This window comes from Cebus imitator, unplaced genomic scaffold, assembly GCF_001604975.1.
Source record: "Cebus imitator isolate Cc_AM_T3 unplaced genomic scaffold, Cebus_imitator-1.0 Scaffold206, whole genome shotgun sequence".
Classification (NCBI taxonomy): domain Eukaryota; kingdom Metazoa; phylum Chordata; class Mammalia; order Primates; family Cebidae; genus Cebus; species Cebus imitator.
In genome coordinates this window covers 3,687,665-3,710,587 of record NW_016107521.1, presented here as the reverse complement: position 1 = coordinate 3,710,587, position 22,923 = coordinate 3,687,665, and the positions used below count along the sequence as shown (strand labels likewise).

At 39.8% G+C, this 22,923-nt stretch overlaps 1 protein-coding gene and 1 pseudogene across 1 annotated transcript; one reads left to right on the top strand and one right to left on the bottom strand.

The window, feature by feature from the left end:
* Nucleotides 1–2,970: 2,970 nt before the first annotated feature.
* Nucleotides 2,971–4,239, bottom strand: LOC108317723 (glyceraldehyde-3-phosphate dehydrogenase-like). Its single transcript, XM_037745650.1, has one exon. It carries the CDS (start codon nucleotides 4,171–4,173, stop codon nucleotides 3,166–3,168), a length of 1,008 nt encoding a protein of 335 aa, XP_037601578.1. The 5' UTR covers nucleotides 4,174–4,239; the 3' UTR covers nucleotides 2,971–3,165.
* Nucleotides 4,240–8,513: 4,274 nt separating this feature from the next.
* Nucleotides 8,514–18,197, top strand: LOC108317737 (annotated as a pseudogene).
* The last annotated feature ends 4,726 nt before the right edge of the window (nucleotides 18,198–22,923 follow it).

The following is a 22,923-nucleotide window of genomic DNA, read 5'->3' as shown; positions in this document are numbered from 1 at the left end:
GTACTTAGCATCTAAGAGAAAATAAAGATTATAATAAAGAAGATATCAAAAAGATAAAACATATTTTTAAAGACCCAAAAAGAATTACTAGAAAATAAAAATATTCACATTCAAATGAAAAACTCAATGGATGGCTTAGACAGTGGCTGAAGAGAGAAGTTAGCTCTTTTTTAAAAAAAAAAAAAAAAAAAAAAAAAAAAAAAAAAAAAAAAAAAAAAAAAAAAAAAAAAAAAAAAAAAAAAAAACTTATTTCCATAGGTTTTAGGGAAACAGGCGGTGTTTGGTTACATGAAAAGGTTCTTTAGTGACGATTTGTGAGATTCTGGTGCACCCATCACCCAAGCAGTATACACAATACCCAGTTTGTAGTCTTTTATCCCTCACCCCCCTCTGGCCCTTTCCCCCAAGTCCCCAAAGTCCATTGTATCATTTTTTGTCTTCACATCCTCATAGCTTGCTTCCTACATATGAGTGAGAACTTTCAATGTTTGGTTTTCCATTCCTGCGTTACTTCACCTAGAATAATCGAGAGAAATTAATTCTAAGAAAAATACCCAGAAGACAGTACAAAGTGGCCAAGATGCACATAATATAAAGGAGGTTTGTATCAGTCCATTTTCACCCTGCTGATAAAGACACACCTGAGACTGAGAAACTTACAAAAGAAAGAGGTTTAATGGATTTACAGTTCCACATGGCTAGGGAGACCTCACAATCATGGCAGAAGGTGAAAGACACATCTCACATGGTGCCAGACAAGAGAAGAGAGCTTGTGCAGGGAAACTCCCCTTTCTAAAACCATCAGATCTTGTGAGACTTATTTACTATCATGAGAACAGCACAGCGCAGACCTGCCCCTGTGATTCAATTACCTCCCATCCAGTCCCTCCCACAACAAGTGGGAATTCAAGATGAGATTTGGGGTAGGAACACAGCCAAACCATAACAAGAGTTAAGAATTTCAGGGAACAAAATAAGAAGACCCACCCACCATATATCAAATAACTCCAAGGAAAAAAACTGGATATCTACATACAAAAGAATGGAATTGGACCCTTATCTTACACCGTTCACTAAAATCAACTCAAAATAGATTAAAAACCTAAACATAAGACCTGAAACCATAAAATTCCAAGAAGAAAATACAAGGGGAAGACTCCTGAACACTGGTTTTGGCAATGATTTTCTGGGTATCACACCAAATGCTTAGGCAACAAAAGCAAAAATAAACAAGTGAGACTACATCAAACTAAAAAGCTTCTGCACAGCAAAGGAAACAAGAGAATGAAAAGGCAGACTGGGAGAAAATATTTGCAAACCATATATCTGATAAGGGGTTAATATCCAATATTAAATATGCTTTAAAACTTATACTCCATAGCAAAATAATAACAATAATAACCAGGTTTTAAAATGAGCAGAGAGGCCAGGCATGGTGGCTCATGCCTATAATCCCAGAACTTTGGGAGGCTGAGGCAGCTGGATCACTTGAGGCCAGGAGTTTGAGACCAGCCTGGCCAACATGGCAAAACTTTGTCTCTACAAAAATACAAAAATTAGCCAGGCATGATGGCACACACCTGTGGTTCCAGCTACTTGGGAGGCTGAAGCAGGAGAATTGCTTGAACCCAGAGGCAGAGGTTGCAGTGAGCTGAGATCACACCACTGTACTCCAGCTTGGGTGACAGAGTGAGACTGTGTTTCAATAAGGGTTGGGGGGGGCACAAAGAACCTTAATTAGTCCATTTTTACACTGCTATAAAGAAATACCTGAGACTGGGTAATTTATAAAAGAAAGAGGTTTAATTGACTCACAGTTCCACACAGCTGGGGAGGCCTCAGGAAGCTTGCAATCATGGCAGAAGGCAAAGGAGAAGCAAATACCTTCTTCACAAGGCAGCAGGAGAGAGAAAATACAGGAAAAACTGCCACTTATAAAAAAAAAAACCATAACATCTCCTGAGAACACACTGTCACGAGACCAGCATGGAGGAAACCACCCCCATGATCCAATCACCTCCCACCAGGGCCCTCCCGCGACATGTGGGGATTACAATTGGAGATGAGATTTGGGTGGGGACACAGAGCCAAACCATATCAGAACCTGAATAAATATTTCTCCAAAGATATAAAATAGCCATAGGTATATGAAAGGGTGCTCAACATCACTAATAATCAGGGAAACAAAAATCAAAATCACAATGAGATAGCTAGCACCTCACACCTACTAGGATGGTTATTATGCAAAATAACAAGAAGAAATAAGAAATGCTGGCAAGGATGTGAAGGAAAGGGAACACCTGCACATTGTTGGTAGGAATGTAAACTGGTTCATCCATTATGGAAAACAGTACAGAGAGTCTTCAAAACTTAAAAACAGAACTACCAGGTGATCCAGCAATCCCTCTCCTGGATACATACCCAAAGGAAAATAAATCAGCACCTCATAGAGATATCTGCATTCCCATGTTCACTGCAGCATTACTCACAATAACTGAAATATGGAAACAACCTAAGTGTCTTTTAATGGACAAATGGCTAATGAAATTGTGGAATATTATTTAGCCTTTTAAAAGGAAGAGATTCTGCCCTTTTTGTGATAACATGGATGAACCTGGAGGATATTAAGTGAAATAAGCCAGGCACAAAAAAAAATACTACATAATGTTACTTTTAGGCAGAATCTTTTAAAATGTTAAATACATAGAAACAGTGACTAGAAGGGTGATTAGCAGGAGTCGGGGAGGGGAGGGAATGAGCAGATAGAGGTCAAAGGACACAAAGTTACAGTTTTGTAGGATGGATGTCTACAGGTATAAAGTACAGCATGAGGACATATTAATATTGTATTATATACTTCTATCCTGGCAATTTGCCAGGAAAGTAGATTTAAGGTATTCTTACCACAAAAAAAATAGGTAACTATGTGAGATAATGGATATGTTAATTTTCTTCTTTTTTTTTTTTTTCGGCTGAGCACAGGGGGCTTTATTGATGGTACACGACAAGGTGGGGCTCCCTAGGCCCCTCCCTCTTCAAGGGGTCTGCATGGAAACCGTGAGGAGGGGCAATTCAGTGTGGTGGGGGACTCTGTGGCAGGGACTCCCCAGCAGTGAGGGCCTCTCTTCCTCTCATGCTTTCGCTGGGGCTGGTGGTCCAGGGGTCTTACTCCTTGGAGGCCATGTGGGACATGAGGTCCACCACCCTGTTGCTGTAGCCAAATTCATTGTCATACCAGGAAATGAGCTTGACAAAGTGGTCGTTGAGGAAAATGCCAGCCCCAGCATCAAAGGTGGAAGAATGGGTGTCGCTGTTGAAGTCAGAGGATACCACCTGGTGCTCAGTGTATCCCAGGATGCCCTTGAGGGGGCCCTCCGACGCCTGCTTCACCACCTTCTTGATGTCATCATATTTGGCAGGTTTTTCCAGACGGCAGGTCAGGTCCACCACTGACACGTTGGCAGTGGGGACACGGAAGGCCATGCCAGTGAGCTTCCCGTTCAGCTCAGGGATGACCTTGCCCACGGCCTTGGCAGCTCCAGTAGAGGCAGGGATGATGTTCTGGAGAGCCCCACGGCCATCACGCCACAGTTTCCCGGAGGGTCCATCCACGGTCTTCTGGGTGGCAGTGATGGCGTGGACAGTGGTCATGAGTCCTTCCACRATACCAAAGTTGTCATGGATGACCTTGGCCAGGGGCGCTAAGCAGTTGGTGGTGCAGGAGGCATTGCTGACGATCTTGAGGCTGTTGTCATACTTCTCATGGTTCACGCCCATCACGAACATGGGGGCATCAGCAGAAGGGGCAGATATGATGACCCTTTTGGCTCCCCCCTGCAAGTGAGCCCCAGCCTTCTCCATGGTGGTGAAGACACCAGTGGACTCCACCACGTACTCAGCACCAGCATCGCCCCACTTGATTTTGGAGGGATCTCGCTCCTGGAAGATGGTGATGGGATTTCCATTGATAACAAGCTTCCCGTTCTCAGCCTTGACAGTGCCATGGAATTTGCCATGGGTGGAATCATACTGGAACATGTAGACCATGTAGTTGAGGTCAATGAAGGGATCACTGATGGCGACAATATCCACTTTACCAGAGTTAAAAGCAGCCCTGGTGACCAGGCGCCCAATACGACCAAATCCGTTAACTCCAACCTTCACCTTCCCCATGGTGTCTCAGGGATGTGGCTGGCGATGGGAGACTAGATGTGGCTTTCTGGCGAACAGGAGGCACAGAGAGCCATGTTAATTTTCTTGACTGTGGTAACCATTTCACTATGTATGTGTACATTAAAACATTATGTTGTACACATTAAATATACATAATAAAAAATAAGTCCAAGATTAAGTACATGAGATAATAGAGAAGAGGTAATATTGAAGAGATACAAACTGAGAATTTGCCAGACTTAATGAAGGAAATGAATCCTCAGATTGAAGAATCACAGTAACTCCCAAACAAGATAAATTTTTTAAATTCCATACAAAGAGGTTATATTAAAAGCAACAAGAAAGAAAAGAACAGTTGTCTACAGAGGAAAGACAAGGAAACTGACAAAAGATTTATCAGCAACAAGAGAGTCCAGAAAATTAGGAAATAATATTTCCAAAGTGCTGAGAGAAAATAATGACCAAACACAAATTCTATAACCCTTTAAACTATTGAAAAAATAAACAAAACAGTTTTACACATGCTACTTGCTCTTTCAGGGAATATCCTCCCATCCTCCTAGGGCCCAAATGTAGGGCCACAAGCTAACAAGTGAAAAGCTGCTCGTGTTGAAGGTCTCAGTCAGGCTTCACTTCTACTTGGAGACTTCACCAAGTCGCTGCACAGTCATTTTAGTAGAGCACTTTTCGATTTTCAAGTAACTTTGTAAATATTGACTTGTCTGTCTCTGAATGTACACTGTTAACCACTTGAATGTGTATATATGTGTATACATACACGCATATACATATGAATATATGTAGATACATACATATGCATGCATATATGTACACATATATACTGGCCAGGAGCAGTGGCTCACGCCTGTAATCCCAGCACTTTGGGAGCCTGAGGCAGGTGGATCACCTGAGGTCAGGAGTTCAAGACCAGCCTGGCCAACATGGTGAACCCCGTCTCTACTAAAAATACAAAAATTATGTGGGCATGGTAGCAAGCGACTGTAATCCCAGCTACTTGGGTGTCTGAGGTAGGGGAATTGCTTGAACCTGGAAGGTGGAGGTTGCAGTCAGTCGAGATCATCCCATGGCACTCCAGCTTGGGCAACAAGAACAAATCTCTGTCTCAAAAATAAATAAATGTACACATATATAAATATACACATGTATACATAAATATACCTACATTTATCACTGACTTCCTAATACCTAACACAGAGCTGCGGAATAAATGGGTGCTCGTTAAACATTTGTTAACTAAACAAAAGAGATTTTCTACTAAAGGGCAGTAGTCTAGAAGTTAATACAAAGGATTTGGAGTCAGGCTTACCTGGAGTTTCACTCCATGTCTGACACTTATTAAGTATGTGATCTAAAGCAAGTTATGTTTTCTCATCTTTCAAATGGTGACAAAATTTCTCATAAGGTGGAGAAGACTAAAGGAGAACATCTTCTGTTAAGAGAGTATTTTTGGAAGAAGCTGAACTTTGTAGAGCCAAAGCAGGAAGTAACTTTTTTCACATGACTGCTTTTGAAAAGTCTCATTTTTAGGTATCAAAATTCCAACACATTAGAAAATAAAAACTTTAATTCTCAAGCAATTTAAACTGTGCTTTCTTTCCCAGCAGGATTTATATTCTCATCCAGAAACCTGCATTAGGGAAAGAGGAATGTAACTGTCTTCATCACTGCACCATCTTATCCATCCTTTCCTGTCTCTGGCTATTGCAGTATTGAAGAAGGGAAATGGAAAGTAAGGTCTCATTGAGTGATAGAGTTGGTAGAAGTTACAATCACTGACTCTTTTTCTCTTATGGAGCATCATATTGTTCCATTTGAGACCACCTACAGAGCTGGGGAATGAGTGGGTACTCGTTAAACATTTGGTAACTAAAGAAAACATTCTTCCCAGATAAGACTAATTTAAACCCTGTCTGATCCCTTAGAGGCCTCTCCCTTACATTGGACATAGGACTGCACCATTCTAAGCTTCTTCTAGGATTGCCTTACTCTAGCAAGAAGTTCTCTTAGGTGGAATGATTTTCAAGATGATGCAGCTCATGTACCATCCTTGGGTCCAAGGAAAGTTAGTCTAAGGAAAACTCATACATTTTTATTCCAACAAATTTGATAAATGCGGTCTTCTCTAACTTTCTCCATACACTGGCAGGCGTTGCCCTTGGCCCTTCCCTCAAGCTTTCGTTAAGGCTTTAAGTAACATTTTGCAATGCAGTCTTAGTTTGCAAACATGTTTTCTTAAACTATCTTTTCATTACCAGTTTCTAATTTAGCAGCATTCTGGCCAGAGAATTTCATCTCTATGAGGTTAGTTCTTTGAAGTTTTTTAAGATTCTTTTTGTGGCCTAATACATGGTTAAATGGACATGCAGATACATAAATGGACAGACCCAACAAACTAACAATTTGTAGAAATTGTGTTGTATAACAGTGATGGTATTCTTTGGTGATGAAGAATAGGTAATTCAGTTAAGTATTGTGCTATAACTGTACATATATATTTTAACTTGTGTTTTATTCACACTATACAGCATTTGAAGTCAAAACAATATGCATGGAGTGTAAAACTCTAAGACATAACGTTAGCTGCGAAAGGTCAGTTGCAAAATGATAGAAAAGTATAACAACAGATACAAAGTTTTAAAACATGCGAAAGAATTGTGCCATTTTTATAAAACATATATGGTGAAATTCTAAAAACATGCATGAGAATAATAGTTTATTTAGGATAGTAGGTTTCTTAAGGAAAAGAGGAAAGAGAAGCAGCTTGGGCTTTAATTGTTATCTATGGCAGTCAATTTTTTCAAGGTAGGAACTGAAACAAAAAAGGCAAAATTTGAGTTTTGTTAAAGTTGGGTGTTTAGGATATGTAGTTCATTGTTTTGGTCCCTATGCATTTTTCTATACTGTGAAGCTTTCCCTATTAAAAATATAAACAACAAAGGCAACAGTAGGAATGGAAATATCAGAGCTTTTATTTTCTAGTAGTTTTTATTATTGATCCCTTCTAAGATTAAGCATACCTTTCTAACTCAAAATAACAACCACGTCGCACATTCAGCACCAAAACACTCAAGCTAGTAAATTATGGAGAACCCAAAATTAGGTAATATCTATCTTAGAACCAAGATAATCAGAGATTTATCTCCAAAACAATTTGCCAAGACCTTTTAGAAAAAGAAAAGGTCACAATACATGTGAATTATAATCATCAAGCAATGCACTTGAGCTACAAAGTTTCCTTAGATAGTCTTTCCCTGACCCCAGGTGGGACCCATGTTTCCAACTATCATTTCTGGTTCTCTGTCTCATTATAGTAAGTTCTACAGTGAGCTTCACATGGCAGCTTTTAGTCTGAGCTGATTGAAGGGATCTAGAGCTGGAGAAAAAGTTTGCACAGAGCTCTGGAATAGAAGGAAGAAATATTCAGCAAGACTAAGAGATGGAAGGCTCATAACTGACTATATTTCCCCAGCCTCAGAAGCCCAAAATTTAGCTAATAATAATCTTTGGTTTATGCTACACCACATTGGTTCAATTATAACTTGCTTGCCTGCTTACCCCTTTGGTTTTAAATATTATTATAAACACACATCAGCTTACTGTCCAAGAAAGAAATTAGGGAATTGATAATAATTCATATCTACTTAGATAGATCTTTTCATCACCTCCCACTGTTACCCACCCCCCCGATTTAAGGTAACAAACCTCTGAAATATTGGGTTAATCATCCTCTTGCTCTTCTTAATAGGTTTATATATGATATACATCCATGATGGGACATTAAGACACATCATACAAAAACCCTGCCATAAAGAAGCCATAGCATGGAGAGAAAGAAGAATAAACATTAGATGCAAAACAGTACAATAAAGTGATATAATAAATATAAGGTAAGGGGCTTGTGAAGCTTATTTGGAGCTGATCCCATTTCAGCCTTAGGTGAGGTCAGGTATAGGATGAGGTCATGAAAACATTCCTCAGTAGGTAAGAAAATCATAACAGGTATACTACATAAAAGCACTTCAGGCTGATATCAAAACTTCCCTCCATGTTACTCAAAAAACAGCTGACTTTCTGAATAATAATGACATAATGTGTGTGTGTGTGTGTGTGTGTGCGCATATATGTGTATATGTGTGTATAAGTTCTATATATGTGACAAAGTTTCAAAAAATAATTATTGAAAGGTAGAATTTACGCTTGAGTGTTTCTTCTAAACTTTCCTTTCTAAAGTTTCACGTTTCCAAAAATTATTGTGTGACTTTCTTTAAGAGATAACTGAAAGGCACAGCAAGGATTAAAGACACAGAAATAAAGACACAATGGAGGAAAGGACAAATGCAATAGAAAACAAAGAACTCAAAGTGGTGGGGAAAAAAGTAAGAATGGAAATGCAGGGTGGAAAGAAAATGCAAACGGAATGTGAGAATTAAAAGAGCATAAGGACTCTTGGAAGCAGAGAGTAGAATGTGGTTCCCGGGGGCTAGGAGTTGGGGAGAGGTCATCAAAACACATAAAATTTCAGTTAAATAGGAGGAATAAGTTCAAGAGACCTTTTATACAAATGGTGACTATAGTTAGCAACAATGTATTCTTGAAAATCACTGAGAGTATATTTTGTAGTCTCATCACAAAAAAATAAGTACGTGAGATAATGCACATGTTAATTAGCTCAATTTAGCCATTTCATAATGTATGGAAATTTCAACATCATGTTGTATAATATAAATCTATACAAATTTTGTCAACAAAAAATATAATTTTTAAAAAAGAAAGATGAAGAAGAGAGAGGAGCATAATTGTGGATTAGAATAAAGAAAATGATTAGGGTAGAGATAATGAGCAGAAATAAAGATTTTCAGGAAAAGAAGGGCACATAGATGATGAATGAGAGAAGGGTGGGAATGTGAACCAAGTAGAAGGAAAGCAGAAAAGAGATGGTTGTGGACTGGTCTAAAGGAAAGAGAAACAAAGGCAGGTATGAAAAAAAGAACATCAAGAATAGGAACATAAAGAAGGAAGGATAGAAAAGGAGAGGGTAGAGTGAGAAGAGAGAAGGGAAGGGCATAAAGGAGAAAAGATAGTGTTGAACAGGAATGGATCCAGAATGAGAGACAGGTTATTGATAAAGAAAGACAATAATTTGTCAAGGAAAAACAGGTTGGAGAATGAAGGCTAGTTCCCCACCCACACATTCACCTGGCAAGAAAGGACTGCTCTGACTCTGGATTGTGCGACTCCAGCCTCCTCTTAAACCTCGGAGATCTGGCCATGGTACTGAAGGACAGACACTCAGTGAACTGAGCTGGAAATCAGGGTTGGTGAGGCTAGGTGAGATTTAGGGGTTGTGCAGCCCTAAAGAGCTTTCCTCTAGAGCCACCTGGAGGGGGAGGGGGGAATGTCAGGTACAATGCCTGCCACTCACAGATGAAGCAAGCATTAACATACTCTCAAGGGAAGGTTAAAAGTACCATAGGTCTGTGCCAATGTCTTCATGCCACTGATCCTGTTGGGCTAGAGAAGTCAACTCCAATCAATGCCCAGGTACCCCAGATGACAAACATTTGTGTATCATTACCCTAATCACTCACATAGTTATTACTTTATCTTCTTCCTATGAAATAAGTAAATCATGGTGTAATGGCCTAAAGCAGTGTTTTGGAGACAAATAAAATTGAATATAATTCTGGGCTATCGCACTTACACGTTCTGTGAATCGGGCAATTACTTAACCCTCTGACCTCTAGTCTACTTATATGTAAAGTGCTAATAACATCTAATGTTTTATAAAAGATTTTTGTAAGGACTAGAATATTTTACCTAAAGTGTCGGGTATAGTGCTTGCCATATAGTAAAAGGCCCAAGTCATAATTGATTTTGTTGATAAAAGAATGGGGGTGTGGGCAAGTTGGCAGAATAGAAGCCTATACCATTTGTTCCTCCCTACCACACTCCCTGGGACACCTAATTTTAAAAACTATCTGCACACAGAAAAGCACTGTCACAAGAACCAAAAATCAGGTGAATAGGCACAGTACGTGGTTTTAACTTCGTATGATGGAAGGGCATTAAGAAAGGCAGGAGAGACAGTCTTGAATCTCTGATGCCACCCCTTCCTTACCCCCCAGCAGTGGCCATATGCAAGGAGAGAGAATACATGCACTGTGGGGAGGAAGAGCACAGCAACTGGAGGACTTTACACTGAACTCAGCGCTGCTCTGTCATAGCAGATAATAAAGCCATGCTGGGCTCAGCTAGTGCCTGCCCAGGAATGGAGTATTTGGACCAGCCCCAACCAGAGGGGAATCATTATCCCAGCAGTGAGAACCTGAGTTTCTTGGCAAGCCTTGCCACCATGGGCTGAAGTATTCTGGGGTCCTAAGTAAACTTGAAAGGCAGTCCAGGATACAAGGACTGCAATTCCTAGGTAAATTCTAGTGCTAGCCTGGGCTTAAAGCCAATGAACTAGAGTGGCACATGACCCAGGGAGACATTAGCTGGTACCACTAAGGGAAGGCTGGAGCCATACCTCCTTTAACTCCAGGCAGTGCAGCTTGTAGTAAAGAAAGTGACTCCTTCCTTCTGCTTAAGGAGAGGAGAACAAAGAGTAAAGAGGACTTTGTCTTGCATCTTGGATACCAACTCAGCCACAGTAGGATAGGGCATTGGGCAGAGTTGTAAGTCCCCTATTTCAGGCCCTAGCTCCTGGATGGCATACCCTTGGCCAAAGGGAGCCTACTGTCATGAAAGGAAGAACCTAGTCCTGACAGGATTCATCATCTGCTGACTAAAGACCCCTAGGGTCCTGAATAAACACCAGCAATACCCAGGAAGGCCACTGGGCTCTGAGACATGCTGGCTTCAGAGGAGACCCAGCGCATTCCCAACTATGATGGCTATGGTAAAAGGTTCCACCTGTTTGAGAAAATCAGAGGGGAAAAGTAAATGGGACTTTGTCTTGCACCCTAGGTACCAGTTCAGCCACAGTGGGGTAGAGCAATAAGTAGGCGCTTGGGCTCTCTCTAGGCCTAGGTTCTTGGATAGCATTTCTGGACCTGCTCTGAGCCAGTGGGGAGCCCACAGCCTTGAATGGTGAGTCTCAAGCCTAACAGGATTCATCACAAGCTGATAGAAGAGCCCGTGGGCTTTAAGGGAAACTTGGGAGTTTCCATGGTCTGGCAGAAGCCCCCATGGACCAGTGGTAGTGGTGGCCAAAGGAAGAAATTCCTCTGCTATCATAAGGGGAGGAAGGGTCAGAAAGGACTTTGTATTGTGGTTTGAGTGCCAGCTTAGCCACAGTAAAATAGAATATCAGGTAAATTTCTAAGCTTTTGGATTCCAATCCCTGGCTTCCAGACAGCATCTTTAGACATGCATGGGGCCTGGGCAAACTTGCCATCCTGAAGGGATGGGCCTTAGGCAAGGCCCAGTGCTGTGCTGGCTTCAGGTCTGACCCAGTGGTGGTAGCCACAATGGTCCTTGCATTACCACACCCCCAGTTCCAAGTGACTCAGCAAAAGAGAGAGATACTCCATATGTTTGGGGGAAAGTAAGAGAAAAGAACAAGTATCTCTGCCTAGAAATCCAGAGAATTATTGCAGATATTTTCCAAGACCACCAAGTTGATACCTTAATGAGTCTGTAAAAATCAAATCATGATTGGTCTTGGGGCTCAAGTCCCTTAGGATACCTGGAAAGCTTTCCCAAGAACAGGCACAAACAAGCCCAGACTGTGAAGACTACAATAACCACCTGATTCTTCAATGCTCAGACACCAATGAACATCTACAAGAATTGATGCCATCCAAGAAAACATAACTTCAGCAAATAAACTAAATAAGGAGCCAGGGACCAATCCCAGAGAAACAGAGATATATGGACTTTAAGACAAAGAATTCAAAATAGCTATTTTGAGGAAACTAAAAGAAATTCAACATAACACAGAAAAGAAATTCAGAATCATATCAGATAAATTTCACAAAGATATTGAAACAATTTAAAAGAATACCAAAACTTAAATACATTTTTTCAAAAATGTGTGTGCACATGTATGTTCATTATGACACTGTTTACAATAGCAAAGACCAGGAACCAACCAAAATGCCCATCGATGATAGATTGAACAAGAAAAATGTGGCACATATACCCCATGGAATACTATGCAGCCATAAAAAAGGATGAGTTCATGTCCTTTGTAGGGACTTGGATGAATCTGGAAACCATCATTCTCAGCAAACTGACACAAGAACAGAAAATCAAACACCGCATGTTCTCACTCAGAGGCAGGTGTTGAACAATGAGAAGACATGGACACAGGGAGGGAAGCATCACACACTGGGGTCTGTTGGGGGGGGTTAGGGGAGGGACAGCACGGGGTGGGGAGGTTGGGGAGAGACAACATGGGGATAAATGCCAGATACATGTAATAGGGGGATGGAGCAGCAAACCACTTTGCCATGTATGTACCTATGTAACAATCCTGCATGATCTCCACATGTACCCCAGAACCTAAAGTACAACAAAATAAAAACGTGTGTATGCATGTGTATGTACAATATGCTATATTGATATCATGCAAGAGAAAGAATCAAGCAGAAATTCTAGAATTGAAAAATACAATCCACATGCTGAAGAGTCTATCAGAGTCTCTTAATAGCAGAATTGATCACGCAGAAGAAAGAACTGGTGAACTTGAAGATAGGCTATTTGAAAACACAACCAGAGGAGATAAAAGAAAAAAACAGAATGAAGCACACCATAAGATCTAGAAAATAGCCACAAGAGTGCCAATTTAAGAGTTTTGCCCTTAAAGAGAAGGTAGAAATAGAGATAGAGATGGAAAGTTTATTCAAAAGAAAAATAACAGAGAACTTCCCAAACCTAGAGGAAGGTATCAACATTCAAGTACAAGAAGGTTATAGAACACCAAGCAGATTTAACCCAAAGAAGACTACCTCCAAGGCATTTAATAATCAAACTCCCAAAGGTCAAGGATCAAGAAAGGATCCTAAAAGCAGCAAAAAAAAAAAAAAAACATACAATGAAGCCCCAGTGTAACTGGCAGACTACTTTTCAATGGAAACCTTATAGGCCAGGAGAGAGTGGCAGGACATTTTTAAAGTGCTGAAGGAAAAAAAAAGTTTACCCTATTCTAGGGTATATACCTGTTCTAGTGTATCCAGTGAAAATATTCATTAAGCATGAAGGAGAAATAAAGATTTTCCCAGACAAATAAAAGCTGAGCGATTTTATCAACACAAGACCTGTCCTACAAGGAATGCTAAAAGGAGTTCTTCTATCTGAAAGAAAAAAATATTAATGAGCGAGAAGGAATCATCTGGAGGTACAAAACTCACTGGTAATAGTAAGCACAAGACAAATTAGTGTAACACTATAATTGTGGTATGTAAACGTCCCTTATGTAGAAAGACTGTTGAACCAATCAAAAGTAATAACAACTTTTCAGGAAATAGGCAGTACTATAAGACATAAAGAAAAACAACAAAAAGTTAAAAAGTGAGAGGACAAAGTTAAAGTGTAGCGTTTTTATTCATTTTCATGTGTTTGTTTATGCAATCGGTATTAAGTTGTCATCAGCAATCCCATTACTGGGTATATACCCAAAGGATTATAAATCATTCTATTATAAAGACACATGCACATGTATGTTTATTGCAGCACTGTTCACAATAGCAAAGACTTGGAACCAACCCAAATGCCCATCAATGACAGACTGGATAAAGAAAATATGGCACATACACACCATGTAATACTATGCAGCCATAAAAAAGGGCGAGTTCATGTCTTTTGCAGGGACATGGATGAATCTGGAAACCATCATTCTCAGCAAACTGATACAAGAACAGAAAAACCAAACACTGTATGTTCTCACTCATAAGTGGGTATTGAACAATGAGAACACACGGACACAGGGAGGGGAACATCGCACACTGGGGCCTGGGGGCTGGGGGGCTATGGGAGGAATAGCGGGGGTGGAGAAATTGGGGAAGGATAGCATTAGGAGAAACACCTAATGTAGATGATGGGGTGATGGATACAGCAAACCACCACAACAGCATGTGTATACCTATTTAACAAACCTGCACAATCTGCACATGTATCCCAGAACTTAAAGTATAATAAATACATTTTTTAATTAAAAATAAAATAAAATGATGAGTTATAAGATAGTATCTGCAAGCCTCATGGTAACCTCAAATCAAAAGACATGCAATGGATACACAAAAAGGAAGAGCAAAAGTTAAAGCATACCACCAGACAAAATCACCTCACTAAAAGGAAGACAAGAAGGAAAGAAAAAAAGAAAGAGAAGACCACAAAACAACCAGAAAACAAATTTTAAAATGGCAGGAGTAAGTCCCCACATATCAATAATAACACTGAATGTAAATGGATTAAACTCTCCAATCAAAAGACATAAAGTGGCTGAGTGAATGAAAAAAAACACAAGACCCAATAATCTGCTGCCCATAAGAAATGCACTTCACTCATAAAGACATACCTAGGCTGAAAATAAAGGGATGGAAAAAGATATTCCCTGCCAATGAAGACCAAAAAAAGTGCAGGAGTAGCTGTACTTACATCAGACAAAATAGATTTCAAGACAAAAACTGAAGATGAGACAAAGAAGGCCATTATATAAGGACAAAAGGGTCAATTCAGCAAGAGGATATAATGATTATAAATATATATGCACCCAACACTGGAGCATCCAGATATATAAAGCAAATATTATTGGCGCTAAAGAGATCCCATTGCAATAATAGCTGCAGACTTCAACACCCCATTTTCAGCACACCCCTATAATTGTGGTGTGTAAAGACTAAATGATTAAGTAGAAAGACTAAATGATGAACCAATAGAAAATAATAACTACAACAACTTTTCAAAACATAGTACAATAAGACATAGGGAGAAACAACAAAAAATTAAAAAGTGAGAGGACAAAAAGTGTTAGAGCTTTTATTCGTTTTCTTTTTATATGTTTGTTTATGCTATCAGTGTTAGGTTGTCATAAGTTTAAAATGATGGGTTATTGGACAGATCTCCCAGATAGAAAATTAACAAAGAGACACTGGACCTAATCTGCACTACAGAACAAATTGACCTAACAGATATTATGACACATTTTATCCAATGGCTGCAGAATACACATTCCTCTCTTCAGCACAAAATAACATTAATACATATTAACTAGTGTTTTATTGTCAGTACATTCTCATATTCCTTAGAACATTTTCTGTCTCCAAGGAAAGTATCTGTTTTCATCTCAGTCAATTTACATGTATGACTACCTCTTTATCTTGGCCTGATCCCAAGTCCTCAGTCTAGCTGGCCTTAGCCCTGAGTGTCTGTTTGGTTACTTTGAACACAGTAGTGCTGGGACTGTAGATGGGTCCCATATTGTGAAAATTACAGCTTAGTGTCACAGGCATCCTCAGCTTGGAGCAGAGGTCTTTGACTTTCCCATTGTGATTATAGGGGTGTTGCATTCTACAAGAGCCAACTTGAAGAACCAAGAGATGAAAGTTATTCCCCTGCATCCTTCTAATTCCCAGGGATTTAAGATAACAAATTAATATAATAAGGTTCAATTTTGGATCACTCCTTGATAAATCATCTGGAGCTGAAGTTATCAAACTTGAGCATTATATAGACTATGTTAACATAAAAAAATAAAACTCCTGAGTTAACCTGTTTCATTTTAAAGCCAGTAGACAGAAAATGCTATATATAAACAGAAAATGCTAAGCCTTAATGAATGTATCAGTATACAGATTTAACTCTAAAACTGTAATAAAGATACAAATTAAATAAAGCAAAGTGTTACAGACAGACTTCAAAATAAGAAGACTAATTCATGGGACAGATGATGTGGTTTAAGTGAAACTAAATAACGGTGGAGTTGAAAGTGAGGGTTTTAAATTTAAGTCCAGGTCTGAACTTAATCCCTTCCTGGTTTTTTATTTTGCAAGACTATAAACACAAATATTTAACAAAATGGCATTAACTAATTTCAAGCTTCTGTTTACTAGTTTCAGATAAAGTCAGATGTTTAGCCCAAACTTTTCTAGCAATCAGTCATGCAAAATTAATTTTAATGAATGTCAATTGACAACTTAGAAGAAAGTAGGTAAGTTGCAATATTATTTGAATCTTTATCAAATAGTATCTGATACAATTACTTCTGGAATCAGTAACTGGAAAACAGTATCTGTTTTCACTCATATCAGATATTGAAAAACATTTCTAATTTTGGCCAGAATTTTCTGGCCAATGCTTTAATGAAATAAAACATCAGAAATGATGCCTTTTGGGAGGCCAAGGTGACCACTTGAGGCCAGGAGTTGGAGACCAGTCTGAGTGACATGGTGAGAACTTTTTTCTTCAATAAAGAAATTAAACAATTAGCCAGGCATGGTGGCACATACCTGTAGCTCCAGCTACTCAGGAAGCTGAGGCAGGAGGATCATTTGAGCCAGGAGTCTGAGGCTACAGTGAGCTATGATAGTGCCACTGTGCCCAGCATGGGTGATAGAGCAAAAGCCCTGATGTCTATATACCTGAAATAATTTCAAAAATGAACTCCCAACAAATTAAAATTGTTATAATTGTTATTTTTCTGCAAATTGGAATATACAAACTAGGAAATATCCTTTTCTTTGGTAATAAACTAGTAAGTCCAGAAAAGTGAATGTGATGAGTTAATTTCTCACACTAAATCATTTTCTTAAGGTTGGATCAAAGTTTCAATGTCTTTAAAAAGTCAGTATTATTTTGAGGTCTGGTAATACGATGCCTCCAGCTTTGTTCTAAAAAAAATGTTCATCTCAGAGAAGTAAAAAGTAGAACAGAGGATACTAAACTCTGGGAAGATTAGGAGGAAGGAAGGTAGAGAGATATTTGTTAAAGAATGCAAAATTACAGCTAGATAGGAAGAATTAGTTCAGTGTACTACAGGATGATTATAGTTAACAACAATACATTATGTAGTTTCAAATAGCTAGAAGGAGGATATTGAACGTTCCCAACACAAATAAATGACAAATGTTTGAGGTGATGGGTACGCTAATTACCCTGATCTGATCACTATACATTGCACATATTGAAATCGCAGAAAGGTGTCCTCTAGCTGGGTGCATGCCCAGCCCCCGACCCCGCAGGGTGGACTTCTGCTGGGTGCCAGGCCCGGACCCAGGCACCTTTGATGGCTCCCCATGGCTACTGGACCATTTCTTGGCCCAACTGGGCAATTACATGTCCTTCCACTTCGAGCACTATCAGGACAACACCAGCCGTGTCTACGAGATCCTCGGGCACCTGACAGACTGAGCCCGGGCCTGGGCAGCCCCCTACCTTGTTGGAGACCTGCCCCTGCCTTACGATTACGAGTTCTTCTGCCGGGATCTCAAGGAAGTTGTTCAAGACCCGAACAGTTTTGCTGAGTATCACGAGGTGGTTCCCTGTCCCCTGTCCCGGCCTCCAGCTGGCCGCCAGTGTCCCCTCAGTTGCCTGCAGTGACACAATACTTAGCTAGGTTCTTGGAGGGCCTGGCACTCAACATGGGTACTGCCCCCAGGGCTTTACCAGCCACCATGGCCACCCCTGCTGTGTCTAGGTCCAGCTCTATATCCAAAGTGCTCTGCCCAAGAAGCAGCTGACCAAGGAGAGCACCCCTGGACCCAGGGAGCCCCCAGTCCTGCCCAGTTCTACATGTAGCTCCAAGCCTGGTCCTGTGGAACCAGCCACCTCTCAGCCAGAGGAGACAGCCCCCACACCTGTCCCTAGACTGTTGGAGTCAGCTAATTCTCCTGCCCAGAGACCAGACCCAGCTCACCCAGGGGATCTGAAACCCCGGAAAACAGAGAAGAAGAAGATAGAATCATAGTGTCTGCTAAATAAGACATATAAGAACTCTGAAGTTGGAATAGATTTGCCTCTATTAAATGTTGGAAAGAGACTCTCTTTGATACATTAAAAAAACTATTTACGGAAGCAAAAAAAAAAATCATAGTACATCATAGTACGTCCCCCAGAAATATGTACAAATACATCAATTACCACGGCAATTGCAGCAAAGAATAACATAAAAGTGAGATCACCTAATTTTAAAGTTGTGAAGGAACTCTAGGTACCCTTACAATGGTTTGTCCCAAAGTAAACATGAAATAATTATCCAACATTCTTCATAATATATCTGATGAGCATTTTAAGTTTAAAGAGTAAACTCTTAAAATTAAAACATATTTTATAAAATGTCTTTGGTGCTGACTTTTCTAAATTTAATTTTGTTTTGTTAATTGCATAGCATACATAGTGAGACCATGTGCTCTGGAGTGAGGTTGCCTGGCTGAATCCTGGCTCATCCACTTACTAACTTTGAGAAAGTTACTCAATTTTTGGTGCCTCGGATTCCCCATTTGCAAATAAGAAATAAGAATAATGCCTACCTGATAGGATTATGAGGACAATAAAAGTGACTCATTACTTTTAAAGCACATAGAAGAGTTCATGGTTCATAAGTACCTTATAAAGGTTTGTGAATAAATGAATTTTTTAAAGGCTGGAGAAAAGGTGCAAAGTGCTATTGTTGCTAACCTTTCTGCGTGATGGAAACATGAGTGATTACTATTTTCCTCTTTGTACCTTTCTACATTTTTTTATTTATTTCGAATTTCCACAAATAGAAAAATGAGGAAATAGTTCATTTGTTGAGTAACTACTACCTTGAACAAGGCATTGGATCAGCCACTTATGAGTGGAAACTGACTTTTATGTTATATTCCACTGTATCTCCAGCACCTAGCACAATTCCTAGCACATAATAAGCCTTTAATAAATGCCTATGAACTAGTAAACTGATCACAGCAATCAGATACTAATAGACATGGTTATTGATCTCAAGGAGTATGCAGTCTGGATGGACAGCTTAAACTAATATGCTTTTTTGAATTAACAAGAAATAGTTTATATTTTTGGCAATATGCTTTATTTGGGAATTGTTACTCAGCATATGATATCTGAATCTTTTTGCTAGCATCATAAAAAAGCAATAGAGTGGCAGGTTAAGAGCATCGAGTCAAGTGGGAGTTAATCTGATGTTTCAAAACTGGTTGTGTCGCTTACTTGCTGTGCTATATTGGGTAGCTCACTTCACCTCTCTGGGCTCAGATTCCTCAACTCTAAAGAAAATCAACCACCTACCTCATTAAGGTGATGAGATAAGTAAATGAGATATTACATCTGATTTGTTTTGCTGTGCACCTAGCACGGAGCAAGCACTCACTAAATTGTGGCTGTTTGGGATTTTTAAAAATTAATGTATTTTAGTAGAGACAGGGTTTCACCATGTTGGTCAGAATGGTCTTGATCTCCTGACCTTGTGATCTGCCCGCCTCAGCCTCCCAAAGTGCTGGAAAAAATATTTAAGCAATAAGACAAACAGATTGAGATATTGCATAGAATGGAAGTCCAAAGTGTTAAGTGGGGACAGAGACAAAGCTGTTTCAACTGGTAGTCATCAAGCAAAGTGTCCTGGAGGAGGCTGAATTCAAGCCTTGCAGGTTAGGCACAGTAGATGAAGGAATGGGTAAGCAAAGACACAATAGTCTAAATGAGTAAGGGGTAATGAGTCAGAAGAAGTGAGATATCCTTGGATGGTGGTTGTACTGGAATATGGGGAAGTTTGAGTTCCAATTTGGGAATTATGTCGTACACACACAGTGAGATGCCCCAAATGACCAGAAACAGTAGATTTCCATGAAACACAAAATATATGCCCCTAGTGGCTGGAGGGAGGGAAGAACAGGGAATTGCTGTTGAAGGAGAATATATTTTCAGTTATACAAAATGAATACGTCCTAGAGATGAAAAATGAGGTTACCAGAACCTGGTGGGAAAGGCAAAAAAAGGAGGTGTTGGTCAAAGAGTATAAAGTTTCAACTATTCAAAATGAATACGTCCTAGAGATCTGCTATACAACATTTTTCCTATTGTTAGTGATACTGTGCACTAAAAATTTGTAAACAGGGTAGATCTCATGTTAAGTTTTCTTACCACAATAAAAGAAAAAAGAAAAGAAATAAGAGAGTAGAAACTTTATACTTCTCATCCATTCAGCTCATCCAACAGAATCCCTTCACTATCAGGCCTCCACCTGCTTAGAGCCATCTGTCTCTAGGAAGAAAACAAGTATCACCTTAAATTTCAAGTAATGAAAGCAGGAGCCATTTCAAATACATGACAATCTGCGTTCTAGAATGGTTCCAGTGAGAAGTACGTTCTTACTTTCTTTCTTTTTTTTTTTTTTTTTTTTTTGTACTTTAGGTTCTGGGGTAAATGTGCAGATCAAGCAGGATTGTTGCATAGGTACATACATGGCAAGGTGGTTTGCTGCCTTCATCCCCCCATCACCTATATCTGGTATTTCTCCCCTCATTATCCCTCCCTAACCTCCCCACCAAGCTATCCCTCCCCTAGGTCCCCCCTACTGACTGCAATGTGTGATGGTCCCCTCCCTGTGTCCACGTGTTCTAATTGTTCAATACCCGCCCATGAGTGATAACATATGGTGTTTGGTTTTTTGTTCTTGTATCAGTTTGCTGAGAATGATGGTTTCCAGATTCATCCATGTCCCTATGAAGGACACGAATTCATCGTTTCTTAAGGCTGTGTAGTATTCCATGGTGTATATGTGCCACATTGTCTTTATCCAGTCTATCATTGATGGACATTTGGGTTGGTTCCAGGTCTTTGCTATTGTAAACAGTGCCGCAATGAACATACGTGTGCATGTGTCTTTATAATAGAACAATTTATAATTCTTTGGGTATATACCCAGTAATGGAATTGCTGGGTCAAATGGTATTTCTAATTCTAGGTCCTTGAGGAATCGCCACACTGTCTTCCACAATGGTTGAACTAATTTACACTCCCACCAACAGTGTAAAAGTGTTCCTATTTCTCCACATCCTCTCCAGCATCTGTTGTCTCTTGATTTTTTAATGATTGCCATTCTAACTTGTATGAGATGGTATCTCAATGTGGTTTTGATTTGCATTTCTCTGATGACCAGTGATGATGAGCATTTTTTCATATGTTTGTTGGCCTCATGTATGTCTTCTTTTGTAAAGTGTTCATATCCTTCGCCCACTTTTGAGTAGGTTTGTTTGGTTTTTTCCTTGTAAATCTGCTTTCGTTCTTTGTAGATTCTGGATATTATCCCTTTGTCAGATGGGTAGATTGCAAAAATTTTTTCCCATTCTGTTGGTTGCCAGTTCACTCTAATGATTGTTTCCTTTGCTGTACAGAAGCTCTGGAGTTTAATTAGATCCCATTTGTCTATTTTGGCTTTTGTTGCAATTGCTTTTGGTGTTTTAGTCATGAAGTCCTTGCCTATGCCCATGTCCTGAATGGTTTTGCCTAGGCTTTCTTCTAGGGTTTTTATAGTGTTACTTTCAAACAGATCCACACAATAAACTAGAGTGGCCAACCACTTTTTTGAAAGTTATTTTAACAATAAAAATTTAGAATCATGTTTAATGTTTGTATGTTATAACTGTAATAAAATTAATAGCTCTGTGTGTGTGTGTGTGTCTGTCCTGGTGGCTTTCCTGAATGAGGAGCAAGGGTCATACATAAGTATACTTGAGGATGCTGCGGACAGAAGAGTAAAGATTCAAGGCCTGGAGTCTAAAGTCTTAACCCTATTAGTTATAATATTTTAAAGTTCTAAAAACAGTGTCTGGCGAGGGACTGCTTCTAAAGCTGGGAGATGGGAAAGTGACTGATGGCATAAGATGTTCTAGTTGTTTTAGCTCGACAATCAATGAATTCTGAGAAAACAGTCTCCAACCCCATGAGCTGTCTTTCAATGTAAACAGCACAGCTCTAAGGACAGGGCTCAGGAATTTTGAGAGAGCCCCTTACTGTACATCACTGTCACTTAAGCCAGCCTCACACAGGCAGGGTCTTTTTCACCCAAAGGAGTTAGGTCAGGAGGGTGATTTCCAAGAGAGACAGAGAGAAGGCACTGACATTCCCAAGGCTCCCTGGGGAAGAAATTCCAAAACTTTAGTAATTCTTGGTTTGTTTTCTGCTGTCTTCTCCATCTGAACTCCAGGGACTTCTTGATGATCTCAGAGGATGCTCCCTTGACAAAGGGTGGGGTCTACGAGTGTCTTTAATCTCCTTAGCATGCAGGAGGCCCAGAGGAGTCAGAAAGGAAAACCTTCACCTTCACGATGGTTTAAAACTTATCTAGAATCAGGTGCCTTCTCTGTGTAGTTTTTTGGGGAAGCATATTACATAACAAACTGGAATTGGGAAAAGAATTACACCAACACAGACAAGCATGTACCAACAATGACAATTTTAGACTTTGTGGGCTGGGCAACAAAAATGAGATTTGTGTTACATTAAAATAAATGTTGACCAGGCATGGTGGCTCATGCCTGTAATCCCAGCCCTTTGGGAGGCTGAGGTGGGCAGATCACTTGAAGTCAGGAGTTTGTGACCAGCCTGGCCAACACAGTGAAACCTTGTCTCTACTAAAAATACAAAAATTAGCCAGGTGTGGTGGCACAAGCTTGTAATCCCAGCTACTCAGGAGGCTAAGGTGGGAGAATCGTTTGAACCTGGGAGGCAGAGGTTGCAGTGAGCTGAGATTGTGCCACTGCACTCCAGCCTGGATGACAGAGCAAGACTTTGTCT